This window comes from Callospermophilus lateralis, chromosome X (genome assembly GCF_048772815.1).
Source record: "Callospermophilus lateralis isolate mCalLat2 chromosome X, mCalLat2.hap1, whole genome shotgun sequence".
Taxonomy (NCBI): Eukaryota; Metazoa; Chordata; class Mammalia; order Rodentia; family Sciuridae; genus Callospermophilus; species Callospermophilus lateralis.
In genome coordinates, this window is record NC_135325.1 from 101,054,076 (window position 1) to 101,073,664 (window position 19,589).

Consider the following 19,589-nt stretch of genomic DNA (forward strand, 5'->3'; position numbering starts at 1 on the left):
TCATGACATTTTATGCATTCTAAGAATAGTACTTTCACAAAATACATGTTTCTTAATTTACATTTTAGACTTCAGAACCACTCAAGCAAGGAAATTAATATTAAGTCAAAATAAAATTCCACCCAGAAAAATCAATACAATTTGCTATTAAATGAGGGTAACTTTAATCAGGGTTACTCAAGAACAGCAGCAATATTTTTCCTTTAAGTATAAAGAGTGCCTTACAACTGTTTTTTGCTTTACTTTCCCAAACATAGTAACCACACAATTTTCAATTACCTAATGAAAATAAGGATACATTTTTTATCTCAGTGTAAAAATCTGAATTCTTAGGAAAAATTATGCACTGGATTTTCTGATAGCTTGCAAATAACTACTGCTTTAATGAAATTGCTACCTGAAAATTCAGTGGCAGTATTATTGTTTAACTGTAATTTAAGAAGCTATTGTAGATTAGTACTTATGACTTCTAATGAGAAAACCATAACAACCTTTTAATTGAAAGGAAAATGGTTAACTACAGTAATTGCAATCAATAAGACTGTGTTAGTAGTATAAATATTTCTTCTCAAAGACCATTCCTTACTCTCTGCAGCAGTATTTAAGGTTAAGAAATAAAAAAAAAAAACTAACTAGAAAGCCATTTGTTATTTATAATACTAACCTGTGATCCAAATTTTTACATCCCAAAGTGGAGAGAGAAATCCCGCAGCCCTCACCACAAGTAAAATAAGACTTTGATTAAGAAGAAAACGTAGGCATGTTTAGAAAGGGCTTACCAATCACATAGGCTAGTAACAAGGCCAAAGTCACCGTAATTGCAGTGGCGCTCAAGGCTGTGCACTTCCAATTACAGCACCTGTAAGGTTTGTTAAAGGTAAAGGCAGGCCGAGAAAAGGTGCTTCGAGGAAGTGGTCTGGGAGGGGGTGAGTACACGGTGTTGGACGTCAGAGGGTAGTTCTGACTGGCAGCACTGAAGATAGCAGATGAACCGGATCCATGTTTGAACAGAAAATGCCTGTGGGGGAGAAAACAAAAAAGTTTGGGCTATAATACCAAATCCCACTGCCATAAAAACATAAGCTCCACTAATTTCAAATAATACTATGACAAAGCTCAGAGGAATCAGAGGAGCCCAGCAAAAGTCTCATATATCTAAGAGGGAACTTTAAAGTGCCTCCAGTGGTCTCTGTCTTCTTTTCTCACTTACAGCTTTCCTCATTTAGACCATTAAGAAGAACAAAGAAGTCTTGCAGGGCTGGGTTTGTAGCTCAGTGGTAGGGCTCTTACCTAGCATGTTGAGGCACTGGGTTTAATCCTCAGTACCGCATTAAAAATAAACAAATAAAGGTATTGGGCCCATCTACAACTAAAAAATATTTTTAAAAAGAAGTCTTGCATTTCCTGACTCCCTGGCTAGTGAGCACTAACAATCAACACTTGGTATTATTCACTATATTCCTGTCTTCCATTCAATACAGAAAGAATATCATCAGGCATTTTGATAATTAGAATGGGCTGAACACCAGCGTTCCTCAATATCAAACCTTGTAGGCTAGCTTTTTCTCATATTTTCACCCAAAATTTCATCTTAAAAAATTATCAAGCACAGAGTCAAGCCAAAGAATTTTATAATAAACACCCATATCCTCACCAACTGGATTCTACAGTTAAGATTTGACCATATTCACTTTATCAACCATCTACACATCACTTCACTCTTCTATCCATCAGTTCCTCTCAGGTATTTGAGCAATTTGAAGCATACTGCTTACATCAGTATACTTCCCTTTACATATTTCAGCTTCCACATTATTATCTAGAGTTTGATACTTTTACAGTTTTTTCAATGCTATTTTTTACATGATCAAATGAACAATTTAAAGTGCACATTTGTGAAATTTGACAAATGCAATCACCTTTGCAAACTAAACCCCTATCAAGATGCAGAACATTCTCATTTTACTGGGAAGTTCCATCTCATCTTTTCTAAGTACATTGCTATCTCCATTAACAGATACAACCATTATTCTTTATTTTTTCCACTGAACATTCATATTGATTCTCATAGAACTTCATACAAATGGGGTCATGCTGCTGTCATATTTGAATTACTGCAGGATGATCATTGACTATTTTGTAAATATTGTAACGTAGATCTTCCTTAAATATTAGTGATATACTCACCTGGAAGGAGTTGCCAAAAACTAATAAGTGAAAGTGTTATGGTTTGGATAAGAGGTGTCCCCCCCAGAAGCTCATGGGTTATCCAATGTAGCAAAGTTCAGAGGTGAAATGATTAGGTGATGACAGCCATAAACTAATTGCTGGGTTATTCCATGTGATGGATTAATAATTGAAAAGGCCATTGTACTGGGTGGTAATTGTGCACAGGTGGGACATGGCTGAAAGAAGTAGGTCTCTGGGGGCATGCCTGTGGGGACTATATCTTGTCCTCAACCCTTTGCTTCTTGCATGCCATGATGTGAGCAGCATTCCTCTTTCATACCCTTCTGTCATGATGTTCTGCCTCACTTCAGGCCCAGAGCAATGGACTTAGCCAACCATGGACTGAAACTCTAAAGCCATGAACCCAAGAGTAAACTTTTCTTCATCTAAGTTGTTCTTGTCAGGCATGTTTAGTCATAGTGACACAAACCTGACTAGCACAGAAAATATAATTCTTTCTGCATACACTTTATGCCAACTGAAGGCAAGGTGCTATGTGTTGTGTTGAAGTCATTATCTAACTTAGCCTTCATTCATATGAAATAGGTCATTTTATTGGCTTCATTATTTATTTAAGGAAATGAAGCCCTATAGATGTTAAGCAACTTGCATAAATTTATCTGGCAAGTGAATGGCAGAATTGGAACTCAAGTCATTTGGGCTCAAAAGTCCTTAATATTAACTACTCTATGCCATCTGGAACAAAGCACATTATGTTGCTACAATTAAATGTACAAACAAAACCTCCTTGCTGAGCATCTATGTTCATCAAACAACCTCTTCTCAAGTTCAAGAGTCAAACTGACCACAACACAATAATTCTGAGTGACTTTAACACACCTCTTTCACCACTGGATAGAGCTTCCAAACAAAAACTGAAGAAAGAACTATACAACTCAATAATACAATCAATAACTTACACTTAACTGAGATATATAGGATATTTCATCCTTCAACAAGTGAATATACTTTCTTCCCAGCAGCACATAGATCCTTCTCTAAAATAGACCACATGTTATGCGACAAAGCAACTCTTAACAAATACAAAAAAGTAGAGATACTACCCTGCATTCTATCAGATCACAGCTTAAAGATTTCTAATTAAATTAGAAATCAATGATAAAATAAAAAATAAAACTACTCCAATACCTGGAGACTAAACAGTATGCTACTGAACGAATAATGGGTTGTAAAAGACATCAATGAGGAAATTAAAAAATTCTTAGAGGCCAATGAGGACACAAATACAACATATCAAAATTTCTGGCACACTATGAAGGCAGTATTAAGAGGAAAGTACATTGCATAGAGTTAATTCCTTAAAAGAAGAAAAAGTCAACAAATAAATGACCGAACATTACATTTCAAAACCCTAGGAAAAGAAGAAATCAACACCAAAACAGTAGAAGACAGGAAATAGTTAAAATCAGAGATGAAATTAAAACAAAAAAAAACGATTGAAAAAATTGATAAAACAAAAATTGGTTCTTCAAAAATAAATAAATAAATAAAATTGACAAATCCTTAGTTATCCTAACAAAGAGAAGGAGAGAAAAAACTCAAACTACTAACATACGTGATGAAAAAGGAAATACCAGACACTTTAGACATACAGAAGATCATTAGAAATTATTTTGAAAATTTGTACTCCAGTAAAATAAAAAAAAAATTCAAAGGCATTGACAAATTTCTAGAGGCATATGAGTTGCCTAAATTGAATCAGGATGATATACACAATTTAAACAGATCAATTTCAACCAAGGAAATAGAACATGCCATCATCAGAAGCCTACCAACCAAGAAAAGCCCAGGACAAGATGGATACACAGCTGAGTTCTTAAAAAAAAAAAAAAAAAAAAAAAAGCCTATAAAGAAGAACTAATACCTATACGTTATTTTGTGAAATGGAAAAAGAGTTGGCACTTCCAAACTCATTGTATGAGGCCAATATTACCCTGATGCCAAAACCAGACAAAGACACATCAAAGAAAGAAAACTTTGGAACAATATCACTAATGAACACAGATGCAAAAATTCTCAACAAAATTCTGGCAAATTTAGGGACTGGGGATGTGGCTCAAGCGGTAATGTGTTCGCCTGGCATGTGCGGGGCGCTGGGTTCAATCCTCAGCACCACATAAAAATAAAGATGTTGTATCCACCTAAAACTCAAAAATAAATATTAAGAAATTCTCTCTCTCTCTCTCTCCTCTACTCACTCTCTCTCTCTCTCTCTCTCTCTCTCTCTCTCTCCTCTAAAAATAATTCTGGCAAATTTAATACAAAAACATATCAAAAAGATAGTGCACCACGATCAAGTGGGGTTCATCTCAGGGATGCAAACTTAGTTCAACATATGAAAATCAATAAACATAATACATCCCATCAATAGACTTAAAGATAACAATCATATGATCATGTTAATAGATGCAGAAAAAACATTTGACAAAACACAGCACCACTTATGTTCAAAACACTAGAAAAACTAGGGATAACAGAAACATATCTCAACATTGTAAAAGCTACCTATGCTAAGTCCCAGGCCAACATCATTCTAAATGGAGAAAAATTGAAGGCATTCCGTCTAAAAATTGGAACAAGACAGGGATGCCATCTTTCACCACTTCTATTTAACATAGTTCTTGAAACACTGGCCAGAGAAATTAGACAGATGAAAGAAATTAAAGGGATACAGATAGAAACAGAAGGACTCAAATTAGCACTATTTGCCAATGATATAATTCTATTCCTAGAAGACCCAAAAAATTCCACCAGAAAATTTCAAAACTAGTAAATTAATACAGCAAAGTAGTAGGATACAAAATTAACACCCATAAATCAAAGGCATTTCTGTCCATCAGTGACAAATCCTCAGAAAGAGAAACTAGGAAAACCAACCCATTTACAATAGCCTCAAAAAAAAAAAAAAATACTTGGGAATCAACCCAACAAAAGAGGTGAAAGACCTCTACAATGAAAACTACAGAATGCTAAGGAAAGAAATTAAAGAAGATCTTAGAAGATGGAAAGATCTACCTTGTTCTTGGATAGGCAGAAATAATATTGTCAAAATGACCATACTACCAAAAGGACTATACAGATTTAGTGCCATCCCAATCAAAATCCCAAAGGCATTCCTCATAGAAATAGAAAAAGTAATCATGAAATTCATCTGGAAAAAATCAGAGACCTGAAATAGCTAAAGCAATTCTTAGCAAGAAGAGTGAAGCAGGTAGCATCACTATACCAGACCTTAAACTATACTGCAGAGCAAGAATAACAAAAACAGCCTGGTACTGGCACCAAAATAGACTGGTAGAAATAAATGCCACCTTTTTTTTTAAATCCATTCATCTATTGAAGGGCATCTAGGTTGGTTCCACATTCTAGCTATTGTGAATTGTGCTGCTATAAACATTGATGGGGCTGTGTCCCTGTAGTATGCTCTTTTAAGGTCTTTTGGGTATAGTCCGAGAAGGGGAATAGCTGAGTCAAATGGTGGTTCCATTCCCAGCTTTCCAAGGAATCTCCATACTGCTTTCCAAATTGGCTGCACCAATTTGCAGTCCCACCAGCAATGTATGAGTGTACCTCCCCCCCACATCCTCGCCAGCACTTATTGTTGTTTGACTTCACAATGACTGCCATTCTTATTGGAGTGAGATGGTATCTTAGAGTAGTTTTAATTTGCATTTCTCTAATTGCTAGAGATGGTGAGCATTTTTTCATGTATTTGTTAATTGATTCTATATCCTCTTCTGAGAAGTGTCTGTTCAAGTCCTTGGCCAATTTGTTGATTGGGTTATTTGTTTTTTTTTTTTTTTTTTTTTTTTGTTGTTGTTGTTGTTGTTTAACTTTTTGAGTTCTTTGTAGAATCTAGAGATTAGAGCTCTATCTGATGTTTGAGGGGTAAAAATTTGTTCCCAGGATGTAGGCTCCTTATTCACCTCTCATATTATTTCTCTTGCTGAGAAAAACCTTTTTAGTTTGAATTCGTCCCATTTGTTGATTCTTGGTTTTAACTCTTGTGCTATAGGTGTCTTATTAAGGAATTTGGGACTGCCCCCACGTGATGAAGATTAGGACCAACTTTATCTTCAATGGAATATTGCTCAGCACTAAAAAATAACAAGATCATGGCATTTGCAGGCAAATGGATGGCATTAGAGCAGATTATGCTAAGTGAAGTTAGCCAATCCCTAAAAAACAAATGCCGAATGCCTTCTCTGATATAAGGTGGGTGACTCAAAATGGGATAGGAAGGAAGAGCATGAGAAGAAGACTACTACTAAATAGGGAAGAGAGGTGGGAGGGAAAAAGAGGGAGAAGGGGAGTTGCACAGAAGATGGAAGGAGAACCTCATTGTTATACAGAATACATATATAATGTTGTAATGAGAAAAAGGAAAAAGAGTGTATCACATTAGATTGGATAGAGAGAAAGCATGGGAGGGGAGGGGAGCAGTAGTGGGGATAGGAGGGGCAGCAGAATAGAATAGACATTATGATTGATGTATTATATAGGTGACTGTATGACCAATGTGATTCTGCAACCTGTACAATTAGAAAAATGAGAAATTATACCCCAATGATTCAAATGTATGAATTGCAAGATCATTGTAATGTCATGTGTAGCTAATAAACAAAAAAAAGAAGGGTAAACATGAAAAATCAGCCATCCCATTAATTGCCCAAGATGAAAAATAGGTCCTTGTCACTACATTAAAATACAGATTACAGGAAAAATCACAAAATATAGAATGTTGTGTTTCTAAAATCTTATAGAAGAAAAATATTCCAATAGATATTTTATTTTTTAGAAAATACTAAAAGTTAAAATTATCCATAAAAAATAGACTGGTAAACCAATGATACAGAATAGAGGACACAAGAGACTAACCCACAAAATTACAATTATCTTATATTAGACAAAGTTGCCAAGAACATGCATTGGAGAAAAGATAGTCTCTTCAATAAATGGTGCTGGGAAAACTGGAAATCCATATGCAACAAAATGAAATTAAACCCCTATCTCTCATCATGCACAAAACTCAACTCAAAATGGATCAAATACTTGAGAATACAACCAGAGACCTTGTGTCTAATAGAAGAAAAAGGAGGCCCAAATCTCCATAGTATCAGGTTAGGCCCCAACTTCCTGAATAAGACTCCATAGCACAGAATTAAAATTAAGAATCAATAAAAGGGATGGATTCAAACTAAAAAGCTTCTCCTCAGCAAGAGAAACAATCCGTGAGGTAAATAGAGAGTTTTCAACTTGGAAGCAAATCTTTACCCCTCACACATCAGATAGAGTGCTAATCTCTAGGGTATATAAAGAGCTCAAAAAGCTAAGCACCAAGAAAAAAAAAGAAAAAGAAAGAAAACAAGCAATATGGGCCAAGGAACTGAACAGACACTTCTCAGAAAAGGATATACAATCAGTCAACAAATATATGAAAAAAATTCTCATCATCTCTAGCAATTAGAGAAATGCAAATCAAAACTAAGATTTCATCTCACTCCTGTCAGAATGGCAGCTATTATGAAGATAAACAACAATAAGTGTTGGCGAAGATGTGGGGAAAAAGGTACATTCATATATTGCTGGTGGGACTGCAAATTGGTGCAGCCAATATGTAAAGCAGTATGGAGATTCCTTGGAAATCTAGGAATGCATCCACCATTTGACCCAGCTATCCCACTCTTGGTCTACACCCAAAGGACTTAAAAACAGCATTCTACAGGGACACAGCCACATCAATGTTTATAGCAGCACAATTCACAATAGCTAAACTATGGAACCAACCTAGGTGCCCTTCAGTGGATGAATGGATAAAAAAAATGTGGCATATATATACAGTGGAATATTACTCAGCATTAAAAGACAATAAAATCATGGCATTTGCAGGTAAATGGATGGAGTTGGAGAAGATAATGCAAAGTGAAGTTAGCCAATCCCAAAAAAACAAATGCTAAATGTTTTCTCTGATGTAAGGAGGCTGATTCATAGTGGGTTAGGGAGGGGGAGCATGGGGGGAATAGATGAACTCTAGATAGGGCAGAGGGGTGGGAGGGGAAGGGAGGGAACACAGGGGTAGGAAAGGCAGTTAGATCCGATGGACATCATTACCCTAAGTACATGTATGAAGACATGAATGGTATGACTCTGCTTTGGGTACAACCAGAGATATGAAAAATTATGCTATATATGTGTAACATGAATTGTAATACATTCTGCTCACCTATATAACAAATTAGAGTGAAAAAGTAAATAAAAAATGAAAAATAACCTCCTTGCTAAGTAAAAAGCCAACATTACTCTGTACATGTAACCTATGCTCCAAAGCATAAATCACTGAGTGATTTTAAGAATGATTTCTAGATTCCATATTTAAAGAAAAAGAGCATAAGCATTCAAAAGGGAAAAACACAACTCTACATGCCAGTTAATGAGAAACATCCATAATAGAGAATTTTGATTTTGTATTCCTAGATTAAAAAAAAATTTTAAAGGGCTGAGTAGCAGGGGGGGATTGAGATTCACAAGTCATTCTGGAAGGGAATTTGGCACTATGTACCAAAGACTTTAAATATATATGCATTAGTTTACACAATAACTATGCTTATAGGCATTTATTTTCAGGAAAAACATGTATGGCAATGTATATAAAAATCATTCATTGCAGTGTTATTTATAATAACAAAAATCCCCACCTAATAATGATTGGTATTTTATTATATCAATTATTTTACAAACACAGAATTCTATACAACTATTTGAGATTGTGTTGTAAAAGAATATCTGTTCACTAGGAGGAATGTTTATAAATATTGCCTAGTGAAGGAAGTCAGGCCATAATCTTTCAAACAAAAAAGTCTATGTCTTCATGGAAAAATAATATTTTGTGTTATGTTTGGATGGGAGGGTTGTTTCCTGAACTTTTCTGTCTTAAGCTTGTATTGATTTTGTAACTAAGATAAAAAAGATTGGTGGGGAGGAAAGTGGAAAATTTGCTGGACAGCACCAACTACCCAACAATTGCTTCTGTTTAAGTGGACATGATTTATTGAGCACCTAGAAAGGTCAGGCATCAGCTTACGCAATTTATATGCATTATTTTGATCCTCATATGTCTGCAAAATTGATATTATTATCCTAATCTTATAGATGATTAATATGAGACCCAAAGAGGTTTAATAGAAGTAGAGTGGAAGTAATAATAATTATCATAATACTGATGAGAGATGACATTTGAGTGCTTGCTTGTGCCACGCATTGTTTTAAATATTCCACAAAGCATTTTATCATTTAATCTTTTCAACAACTTTATTACAGTTAGTGTCTTCATTTTCTAGAGGGACAAACAAAACACAAAGAAATTAAGTAACTTTCCCATGGTTCTGCATCTAGTAACTGGTAGAACCGAAATTCAAACCCAGACAAACTGGCTCCAGAGGCATTGTTTTCAACTAATACACTACAATACTTCTGCTAGGTTGTGCAGGTAGAGAGTACATTAAAACTTGAATCCAGGCCTGTCAAGTCACAGGAAAAGCATGCCTTGTATAGAATTTGGCATTTAGGTTTTATTGAATTGAGCCACATTATTACCTTGTTCCCTTTGGGACTAATGGCAAGATTGTGATAATAAGGGCTTACAGAATCAGAATTGGAAGGAACATCTCAGAAACCATCCAGAAACCCAATTCCTTCCCTTTTCAGTTAGAGTACCTTAGACCCAGAAGATGAAAGTGATTTACCTAAAAATGACATATTTTGTTAAGCACATGGATAAAATTGGTTATCTGGAATTTCCAAAATGGTATATTTCTGTTGCTCTATTATACCTGTCCTGCAGAATCTTCAACAGATTAGTACCAGGTTCTATTCACCTGGGTTAACTGACCAGGCTCAACAAATATTATTGGTTTAAACAGTACTATATAACATATGTCTATTCTTTTGTTTGTAACATGTTCTTGCAGAAAGATTTAAAGACCATCCTAATTATTTTGGATGCATGGGTAAGCATTACAAAGAAGCTACCTTTTAGTTTGATGAGAAGCTAAAAGAGTTATTGCTACTGCTAAAGGCACCTAAATTATCCCCAGGATGAAGAAATAGTATATAAATAGTAATAAGAATAACTATATTTTATTGAAGAAGTGACTCATAACATTGTGCTCTTTTCATTTGATTGTGCTTCCCTTTTCAGGCTTTGAAATAATCTCATCTGTGCCATAAAAAGGAAGATTTCTTCTTTAATGTCTGCTTAGCAATCCCAGCCTGTGTTTTCCCCTCTGGCCATCTGATTTACCAGTAAGCAAGAAGTGTAGTACTGTGCAGGCAGCATAATGGAGTCGCCTTCCTAACTCCCTGCCCCTGCCCTACTTTTGAGGTGACAAAATGTCACTTACATATAGTTAATCCTATAAAGCAACACTCTGATATGTTCATATGGGAAGTTTAACAGTATGGGGCTGTTTTACTCAATGTTTGGAGACAAAATCTTCAATTCTTTGCATATTTATGAAGGCAAACAATTGGATTTTTGAGACAATGTAAGTGGTCCAATGTGTTGATATTGATTTGGTTTGGTATATCATTAAGAGGTAGAAGAAAGACAAAGAAAGAGAGAATTGTTGGCTATTATTATAGCAATTACAAGCAATAATCAATATCCCTGAGCACTGTAATTTCATATGATGTACACTAAAGGATTTCCAAATGCAGTTTCATAAGTAAAATATTACAACATAATGAATAAATTCAACACTGGTCACAGCAGAGCAACATTTAAACTAATTCATATTTGAGTGGAATCCAAATTATAGTCCTTGGTGAGGGTAGATAATAAAGTGAATTCATATAGTATGATCCTTATTTTCTTATTAACAAGCTCAGATTAAGATTCTATGCTGAAAGTGATCTATATACTTTGATGTTCATCATGAAAAATAGCAATGAAAATGCTACGTAGTGTCATAGGATTTGTGGTCCATTGTTGGAAAGTGAAATCAGTGCCTAATATGCTTTCCTAGTCCTTGAAAAAAGTAGGAGCATAAAGACAAATGTTCAGTGCTAGATTCAGCAATGTGCTCATAAAATCAGATCATCTATCTAAGCACACTGCTTTTCCCTGGGGATCTGAAGATATACTAAAATGTTGCTATCAATTTCATACAATTGGGTTTTTTCCACAGACCAAATGATAAAAATGCAGTTCAAGAGTTTATGTGTAAGTAGTACTCTTCTTTGCATCTGTTTTAATATTCAACTTCAAATTTAAAAAGGAAAAGCAAGATATTGCCAAAAGGAAATGGACATATAAGGAAATTGAAAAAAAAATCTTCAAAACTGATGAGACCCAGTGGTGGTAAATGGGGATATAATAAATGTTCTTGTAAGGATTTTAAAATCTTCTATTAAAAAGAGGAAATATACTCTCTCTTTTTAAACCCCTCATACTACATAAACCCCTCATACTATATAATTATGAGGGTATCTGTTAGCATTAAATAATGTGATTTAATGTGGCACTTAAAATTCTACAGAAGCAGAAATCCATAGCTTTTTAAAAACAGATGCATAAATAGCCAGTATTTTTCTCTTTTTTAAAATTTTTTTTAGATGTTGATGAACCTTTATTTTATTCATTTATTTATGTGTGGTGCTGAGAATCAAACTCAGTGCCTCACACATGCTAGGCAAGCGCTCTACCACTGAACCATCCAGCCCTGTATTTTTTCTTTCACATTTCACAAACATTCTTATGTAACACATTGCTAAACCTATATTCCTGTAGTTATAAGCATTTGACTCATTGTTATACCCAGAGGAAGGAATTCAATTTGTTTTTAGAAGAAGCTGAACTTGATTTTTTAAAAAGATATGAAGGTCCAAATCACATTTGGATAAGGTAGTAGAATTTGGATATTTGCTTATTTTTAAAAAAATATTAAATGCATTTTATTATGATAAAAAAACCATGTGACACAAAATTTACCATCTTAAGCATTTTAAGCATATACTCCAGTACTGTTAAGGATATTCACATTGTTGTGCAACAGATCTCTGGAACCTTCTAACAAATCTGAAACACTATACCCATTAAAAACTCCTTTTTCCTTTCCCCTAGCAACCACCATTCCACTCTTTTTAAAAATTATTTGACTACTTTACATATTTCATATAATTGGAATTATACTATATTTATATTTCTGTGCTCTGTTTATTTCACTTAACATAATAACATGTGACAGATTTTTTTCCCTTTGTAAGGCCAAATAATATTCCACCATGTGTCTGTATCACATTTTGTTTATCTGTTCATCCACTGATGGACACTTAGGTTGCTTGTACATCTTGGCTTTTGAGAACAGTGTTTCTATGAATATAGTGGCATGAATACCTCTTCAGGGTCTGCTTTTAATTCTTTGGGATAAATACACAGAAGTGGGATTGCTAGATCATATGGTAGTACTGTTTTCACATTTCTGAGAAACTTTCATGCCATTTTTCACAGTGATTGCTATTTTTCAATCCCACCAACTGTGTAAAAAAGTTCCATTTCTCCACATCTTCTTTAATGTTCATTATTATTATTATTAGTAGTAGTTTTTTGTAGTGTACCATCCTAATGGGTAAGGCAACATCTCATTGTGGTTTCAATTTGTACTTATCTGACTAGTAGTTGACCATCTTCATATATTTGTTGGCCATTTGTACAATGTCTTTGGAGAAATGTCTATTCATAGGTATTTATTATAATGCCTTCAAATAACACATGCAAATAAAGAAAATATTATTTGGGATCTGCTACATTTTCTTCTCTGACAAGGATACCTAGTGTTGTTTTGTGGAAAAGGATGATTCCTGGCCAATTATCAACCTCAACATCCCTAGTTTTTCTGTTCCTGATACTCCTTTTAAGAAAAAAAAAATACTCCTAAAGAGCATTTATCTAGGGACTGGGGTTGTGGCTCAGTGGTAGAGTGCTCACCTAGCATGCATGAGGCACTGGGTTCTATCCTCAGCACCACATAAAAATAAAATAAAAGTTTGTGTCCACCTAAAATTTAAGAATAAATATTTTTTTAAAAAGAGTATTTATCTAAATTCTTCTTGAGCTTAACTGTATTATCAGTTTAGAAAACACCCTGAATTATCAAATTGTGCTCTTCTACTAACAGAATCATAAGGGAGGAAGTCGATTTGTTCTAGGATTCTACCTTTATCTGCACATCTTCTCTAAACCTTATATGTCAAATGTGGGGGATAAAAAAAGAATACAAGAAAGATCAGTAGAGTAGATAGAGGGGAATGAAGAGAAAGGAGGGGTTAGGAAAAGGAAAGACAGTGGAATTAATGTGATACAACTTTCCTACATACATATATGCAAAAAGATCAGTATAATAGAGGGAAGCAAACAGCAGAAGGGAGGAAGGAAGGTAAAGGGGAAGTACTGGGGTTGAATTAGAGCAAATTATATTCCATGTTCTTATGATTATGTCAAAATAAATTCTATTGTCATGTATAACTAAAATGAACCAATAAAAATATATACTTTGTCATTCATTATTTTAAGATAAAAAAGAGTTTTAATGTACCTATTGATGCTTTAATTTTCTAAGTATTAAGTCTTAGCTCTCTAATCTGTTCTCAAATGGAAATACTCTAGAGTCTTTATCAGTGTTCATGTGATTTTACAAATGGGTTATTCAATAGCAGAAGCGATATCTGCACTACTTCATCAACTTCCCTTAAATTTCATATGTCTTGAAGGTCAGAAACAGGTTTTAATTTCTAGTATGGTATCATTTACTTCAAAGGTATAGGAGACATCAATGTTTATGGCAGTTCAACTCACAATAGCTATGGAACCAACCGATGCCCTTCAACAGATGAATGGATAAAGAAAATGTGGTATATATACACAATGGAATATTACTCAGCCTCAAAGAAGAATGAAATTATGGCATTTGCCAGGAAATGGATGGAAATGGAGAATATTACACTAAGTGAAATAAGCCAATCTCAAAAAACCAAAGGTTGAATGTTTTCTCTGATATGAGGATTCTGATTCATATTGGTTGAGATAATAGAAGTACTTTGGATTGAACAGACGGGAGTAAAAGGAGGGGAGGGGGTATGGAGGTAGGAATGATAGTAGAATTAATCAGACATTATTACCTTGTGTGCATATATGACTACATGGTCAATGTAATTCTACATCATGTACAACCAGAAGGCATGAGAAGTTATACTCCATTTATGTACGATGTGTCAAAATGCATTCTACTGCCATGTATAACTAATTATAACAAAAAAGAAAGTATAGAAGAAATATTTAATAATTTGTGTGATATTTTTGCTTCTTTTCACTGTGCAGAATGAATGAAGCTGGGGACTTTAAAAAAAAAAAAGTTTCTTCTCAGCAAAAGAAACAATCTGTGAGGTGAATAGAGAGCCCACATCTTGGGATCAAATCTTTATCCCTCACACATCAGATAGAGCACTAATCTCTAGGGTATATAAAGAACTCAAAAAGCAAACACCAAAATAACAAATAACCCAATCAATAAATGGGCCAAGGACCTTAAGAGACACTTCTCAGAAGAGGATACACAATCAATCAACAAATATATGAAAAAAATCTTCATCATCTCTAACAATTAGAGAAATGCAAATCAAAACTACTCTAAGATTTCTTTTTTTATTTTATTTTATTTTTTTATTGGTTGTTCAAAACATTATAAAGCTCTTGACATATCATATTTTATACATTTGATTCAACTGGGTTGTGAACTCCCATTTTTACCCCAAATACAGATTGCAGAATCACATTGGTTACACATCCACGTTTTTACATATTGCCATACTAGTGACTGTTGTATTCTGCTGCCCTTCCTATCCTCTACTATCCCCCCTCCCCTCCCCTCCCATCTTCTCTCTCTACCCCATCTACTGTAATTCATTTCTCTCCTTGTTTTTTTTCCCATTCCCCTCACAACGTCTTATGTGTAATTTTGTATACCCCTGAGGGTCTCCTTCCATTTCCATGCAATTTCCCTTCTCTCTCCCTTTCCCTCCCACCTCTCGTCCCTGTTTAATGTTAATTTTTTTCTCATGCTCTTCCTCCCTGCTCTGTTTTTAGTTGCTCTCCTTATATCAAAGAAGACATTTGGCATTTGTTTTTTAGGGATTGGCTAGCTTCACTTAGCATAATCTGCCTACTCTAAGATTTCATCTCACTCCAGCCTGAATGGCAGCTATTATGAACACACAAACAACATAAGTGTTGGCGAGGGTGTGGGGAAAAATGTACACTCATACACTGCTGGTGGGACTGAAAATTGACGCAGCCAATATGGAAAGCAGTATGGATATTTCTTGGAAAATTGGAAATGGAACCACCATTTGATCCAGCTATTTCTCTCCTCGGTCTATACCCAAAGGATTTAAGAACAGCATTCTACAGGGACACAGACACATCAATGTTTATAGCAGCACAATTCATAATAGCTAAACTTTGGAAAGAACCTATATGACCTTCAATAGATGAATTGACTTTAAAATGTGGTATATATACACAATGGAATATTACTCAGCAATAAAAGAGAATAAAATCATGACATCTGCAGGTAAATGGATGGAGTTAGAGAAGATAATGCTAAGTGAAGTGAGCCAATCCCAAAAAACCAAATGCAAATGTTTTCTTTGATATCAGGAGGCTGATCCATAGTGGGATAGGGAGAGGGAGCATGGGAGGAATAGAGGAACTCTAGATAGGGCAGACGGGTTGGAGGGGAAGGGAGGGGCATGGGGTATAAATGATGGTGGAATGTGATGGTCATTATTATCCAAAGTACAGGTATGAAGACATGAATTGGTGTGAATATACTGTGCATACAACCAAAGATATGAAAAATTGTGCTCCATGTGTGTAATAAGAATTGTAATGCATTCTGCTGTCATATATAAATTTAAAAATTAATAAAAATATGAAAAAAATTCAAAAAATTAAAATTAAAACAAACAAAAAATGTGAAAGATATTATTCATTCATATCACAACTTTTTAAAATAAGTTTTAGTTGTCAATGGACCTTTATTTTATTTATTTATATGCAGTGCTGAGAATCAAACCCAGGGCCTCACACATGCTAGGAAAGTGCTCTACCGCTGAGCCACAACCTCAGCTCCTCTCAACCCTTTTTGTGAGACATTTTGGTAATAAAATAATTATTGTTGATAGAAATAGTGATAATTTAAAAATAATTGCTATTTACTGAACATATGTACTAAGCACTCTGATAAAGTACTTCATGTCACTGAATTCTCAAAATATCACTCTTAGATAGATTATCTGCCTTTTATAGGTGATGTAACCAAGAAGCAGGTATCAAGATATATAATTTCGTAATATCACACAACCAACAAGTGAGTTGGAAACTACCGTTAGTTCTGTTGTTTAATAAAATGCAAGCCACATGACAGTAGAGATGTCTTACTTACTGCTGTATTTCTAGCATCTAAAATGATGCACAGCCAACAGGTACTCAATAAATATTTTAAAAACCAAAGCATGAATTATAAAACCTATTTACTTAACCACCAAGCACATATTAGTTCACAATATTAGTTATAATATTAATCATTAAGGTAATACAGTATTCTTAAGTCAAATGACCATCTGGTTTTTCTCAAAGATGAACATATATTTAAGCTAAATATTTCCCTGAATATGTTTTTATGGAAATATTTCTTTCACCTCTTAAAATTACAGAAATAATAAGATGATATTAGGAGGGTAGTATATACTTATAACCATTATGAAAGTGAGCTAATTGTCATGCCTCCTTGTTTAGAATGTGAGAGACATCAGAAAATTTTCAAACAATAGTACATTGGACTTTCCTATAGAAAATAAACATTTTTGGTAGAGGATATTTGTAGGTAAAATGAAATCAGGAGTGCTCGTGTAGAAATATAAGTCCTAGAGAATGAAAATACTGCATATTTTACAATATTTGACCAAGCTGCTTCAGTATACCCCAAAATAAATTAAAATAAACAATTCTACACTACTTCATAATAATGTCCTTTTAAGTCCACCTCTCATTTTCTTCAAGTTATGCTCTGTGGATTTGACTTTAATTTAAAAATTGATATTTAAAAACTCTACACCAGTTGAAAGGTAAATATCAAATTAATATTTTCTATCAATGCAAATGTTCTGATATTAAAAGGCTCAGGCCAATATATAAAATTATTTATTAGATAAGTAAGCTTACTTCATTTTCATTTAATAATAATTTAGGGCTTGAGATGTGATGTGAAAGGTATAATCCTTTTAAAGTAGAAACATTTAGAAAGCTATTGGAGGTTACATTTTCAGTTGTCTTTTCATATTATACATGGTTCCCATGAAGAAATAACAGTTTTTAGTAGTTCACTTCCTAACAGGGACTACTTAAAAGCAGAACAAGGGTCTGGGGATGTGGCTCAGTGGCAAAGTACTTGCCTAACACATGTGAGGCACTGGGTTCGATCCTCAGCACCACATGTAAATAAATAAAATAAAGGTCCATTGACAACTAAACAATACTTTTTTTTAAAAAAAAAAAAGCAGAACAAACATGTGACCTGGGACAAATTTGGGACCACACCTTTGAAACTAAAGTGGATTCTAAATTTTCTGGGACTTCTTAAAAAAAACTTTTCATTGTGTAAAGAAATTCAATTCTATTTCCCTTTGCAAATGCTGAAAACCAGCTCCCAATTTAACTCATCAGAGCAACCTGCTGATTTTATAGAATTGTCTTTACTGGCTATTTACTTTGGTTGTTTTCTTTTTAAAGGAGGGGGTAGTAGGAAGAGTGGTATATTTAATTACCTTTTTATTCATCCTCATTTTCTACAGACATGTATTTTCCTCATTTATTTTATGAGCCAGTTGACATAGTATGCTTTTCTGTATCATTTGTTTTTATTGAATTGTAATCTACATTAGCAAGGGCATCTTATTTTAAAGAAAGAATGTTTAAAATTAATTACAAAGTAGTGCAAGAAGAACAGAACCTAAGAGTTTCACATTAAACTCTTCAAGTTGAAAATCTAGATTGCTGTTCTAATGTAACCTTTTTTTTTTTCCTTTTTTTTTTTTTTGCAGTTCTAGAGATTGAACCCAGGAGGGCGCTGCTTTACCATTGAGCTATATCCCCAGCCCTTTTCATTTTTTTTTTTTTTTTTTTTGGAGACAGGGTCTCATTAAGTTTCTGAGGTTAGCCTCAAATTTGTGATACTCCTGCATCAGCCTCCTGAGTTGCTAGGATTATAGGTGTGCACCACTGTACTCAGCCTCTAATGCAACTTTTAAAGGATGTTTATCAACATTTACCTTATACCAGTTCTTATTTCTTTGACAGTCTTATTCATGCATGTAATTTAAAGGTAAAAATGCATTATAATGCCATAAAATATCAATAAATGCCACTCAATTCAGTCTCCTAATCTATCCAGCATAATTTTTTTTTCTAAAGGACAAGCACACAAAAGGATTGGTTGTCATTTGAAATATTAGCCACAAAATCAAAGGGGTGGTCTGAAGCAGAGAATGTCTGCTCCTAATAAACATCTCTATTTTCTCTTGCAGGACACAGAGGTAGAAAACATTTCCCATTTTTCTTAGGTGTGGTCATGTGACTGAGTTCTAGATGAAGAAATGTAAAGTGTGTGCAAAGTGATGTTTTGATACTTCAAGACATAAAAACTTCCAAACTCAGGGTCCTCATTCTCCTTCCTCATTAACTGACTGGAAGTAAACAGACCCAAGAGAGAAAGGAAACTAATAATTCATTTCATGGAATATTATGCAATCATAGAAAATACAAAGAATTTGCAACCACATAAACATTTTAGACATGCTGATTATTGTCTTTCAGCACAGAGCCATTGACAAGGCATTCCTATGCACAATTTCCCCATCCTCCAATCCCCACTCCATGCAGCCATAGTTAATTGATCAAGAATTAGATGGCCAACTTTACAGGAAACTGTAGTCCTCAGAAATCTAGACATACGGATGGAGATAAAATATAATAGAGGAAGAGAATGAAATCCCATCTAAAGTAAAGCCTGAAAATAGAACAAATACGTAGAGAGAAACAAATTATACATGTGCCCCTAGAAAGACAAAGAATGATGGAAAGAGTTGTATCCTCTATTAGGTTTTTATTGTGTTTTTTTGCACTGTGAGAATAACATTATCATTTAAAAATATTTTTGTTGTTGTATATGGAAAGGATGCCTTTAGTTTATTTTTATGTGGTGCTGAGGATTGAAACCAGTGCCTCA

General features: G+C 34.3%; 1 protein-coding gene across 3 annotated transcripts in view; it reads right to left on the reverse strand.

The window, feature by feature from the left end:
- Positions 1–19,589, reverse strand: part of Tenm1 (teneurin transmembrane protein 1) — a 529,849-nt gene that overhangs the window by 301,097 nt on the left and 209,163 nt on the right. For all 3 annotated transcript variants that reach the window (XM_077107670.1, XM_077107669.1, XM_077107668.1), the window contains exon 5: positions 780–1,018. In XM_077107670.1, the coding sequence (XP_076963785.1) occupies positions 780–1,018 (239 nt within the window). The remainder of the gene's footprint in view (positions 1–779; positions 1,019–19,589) is intronic.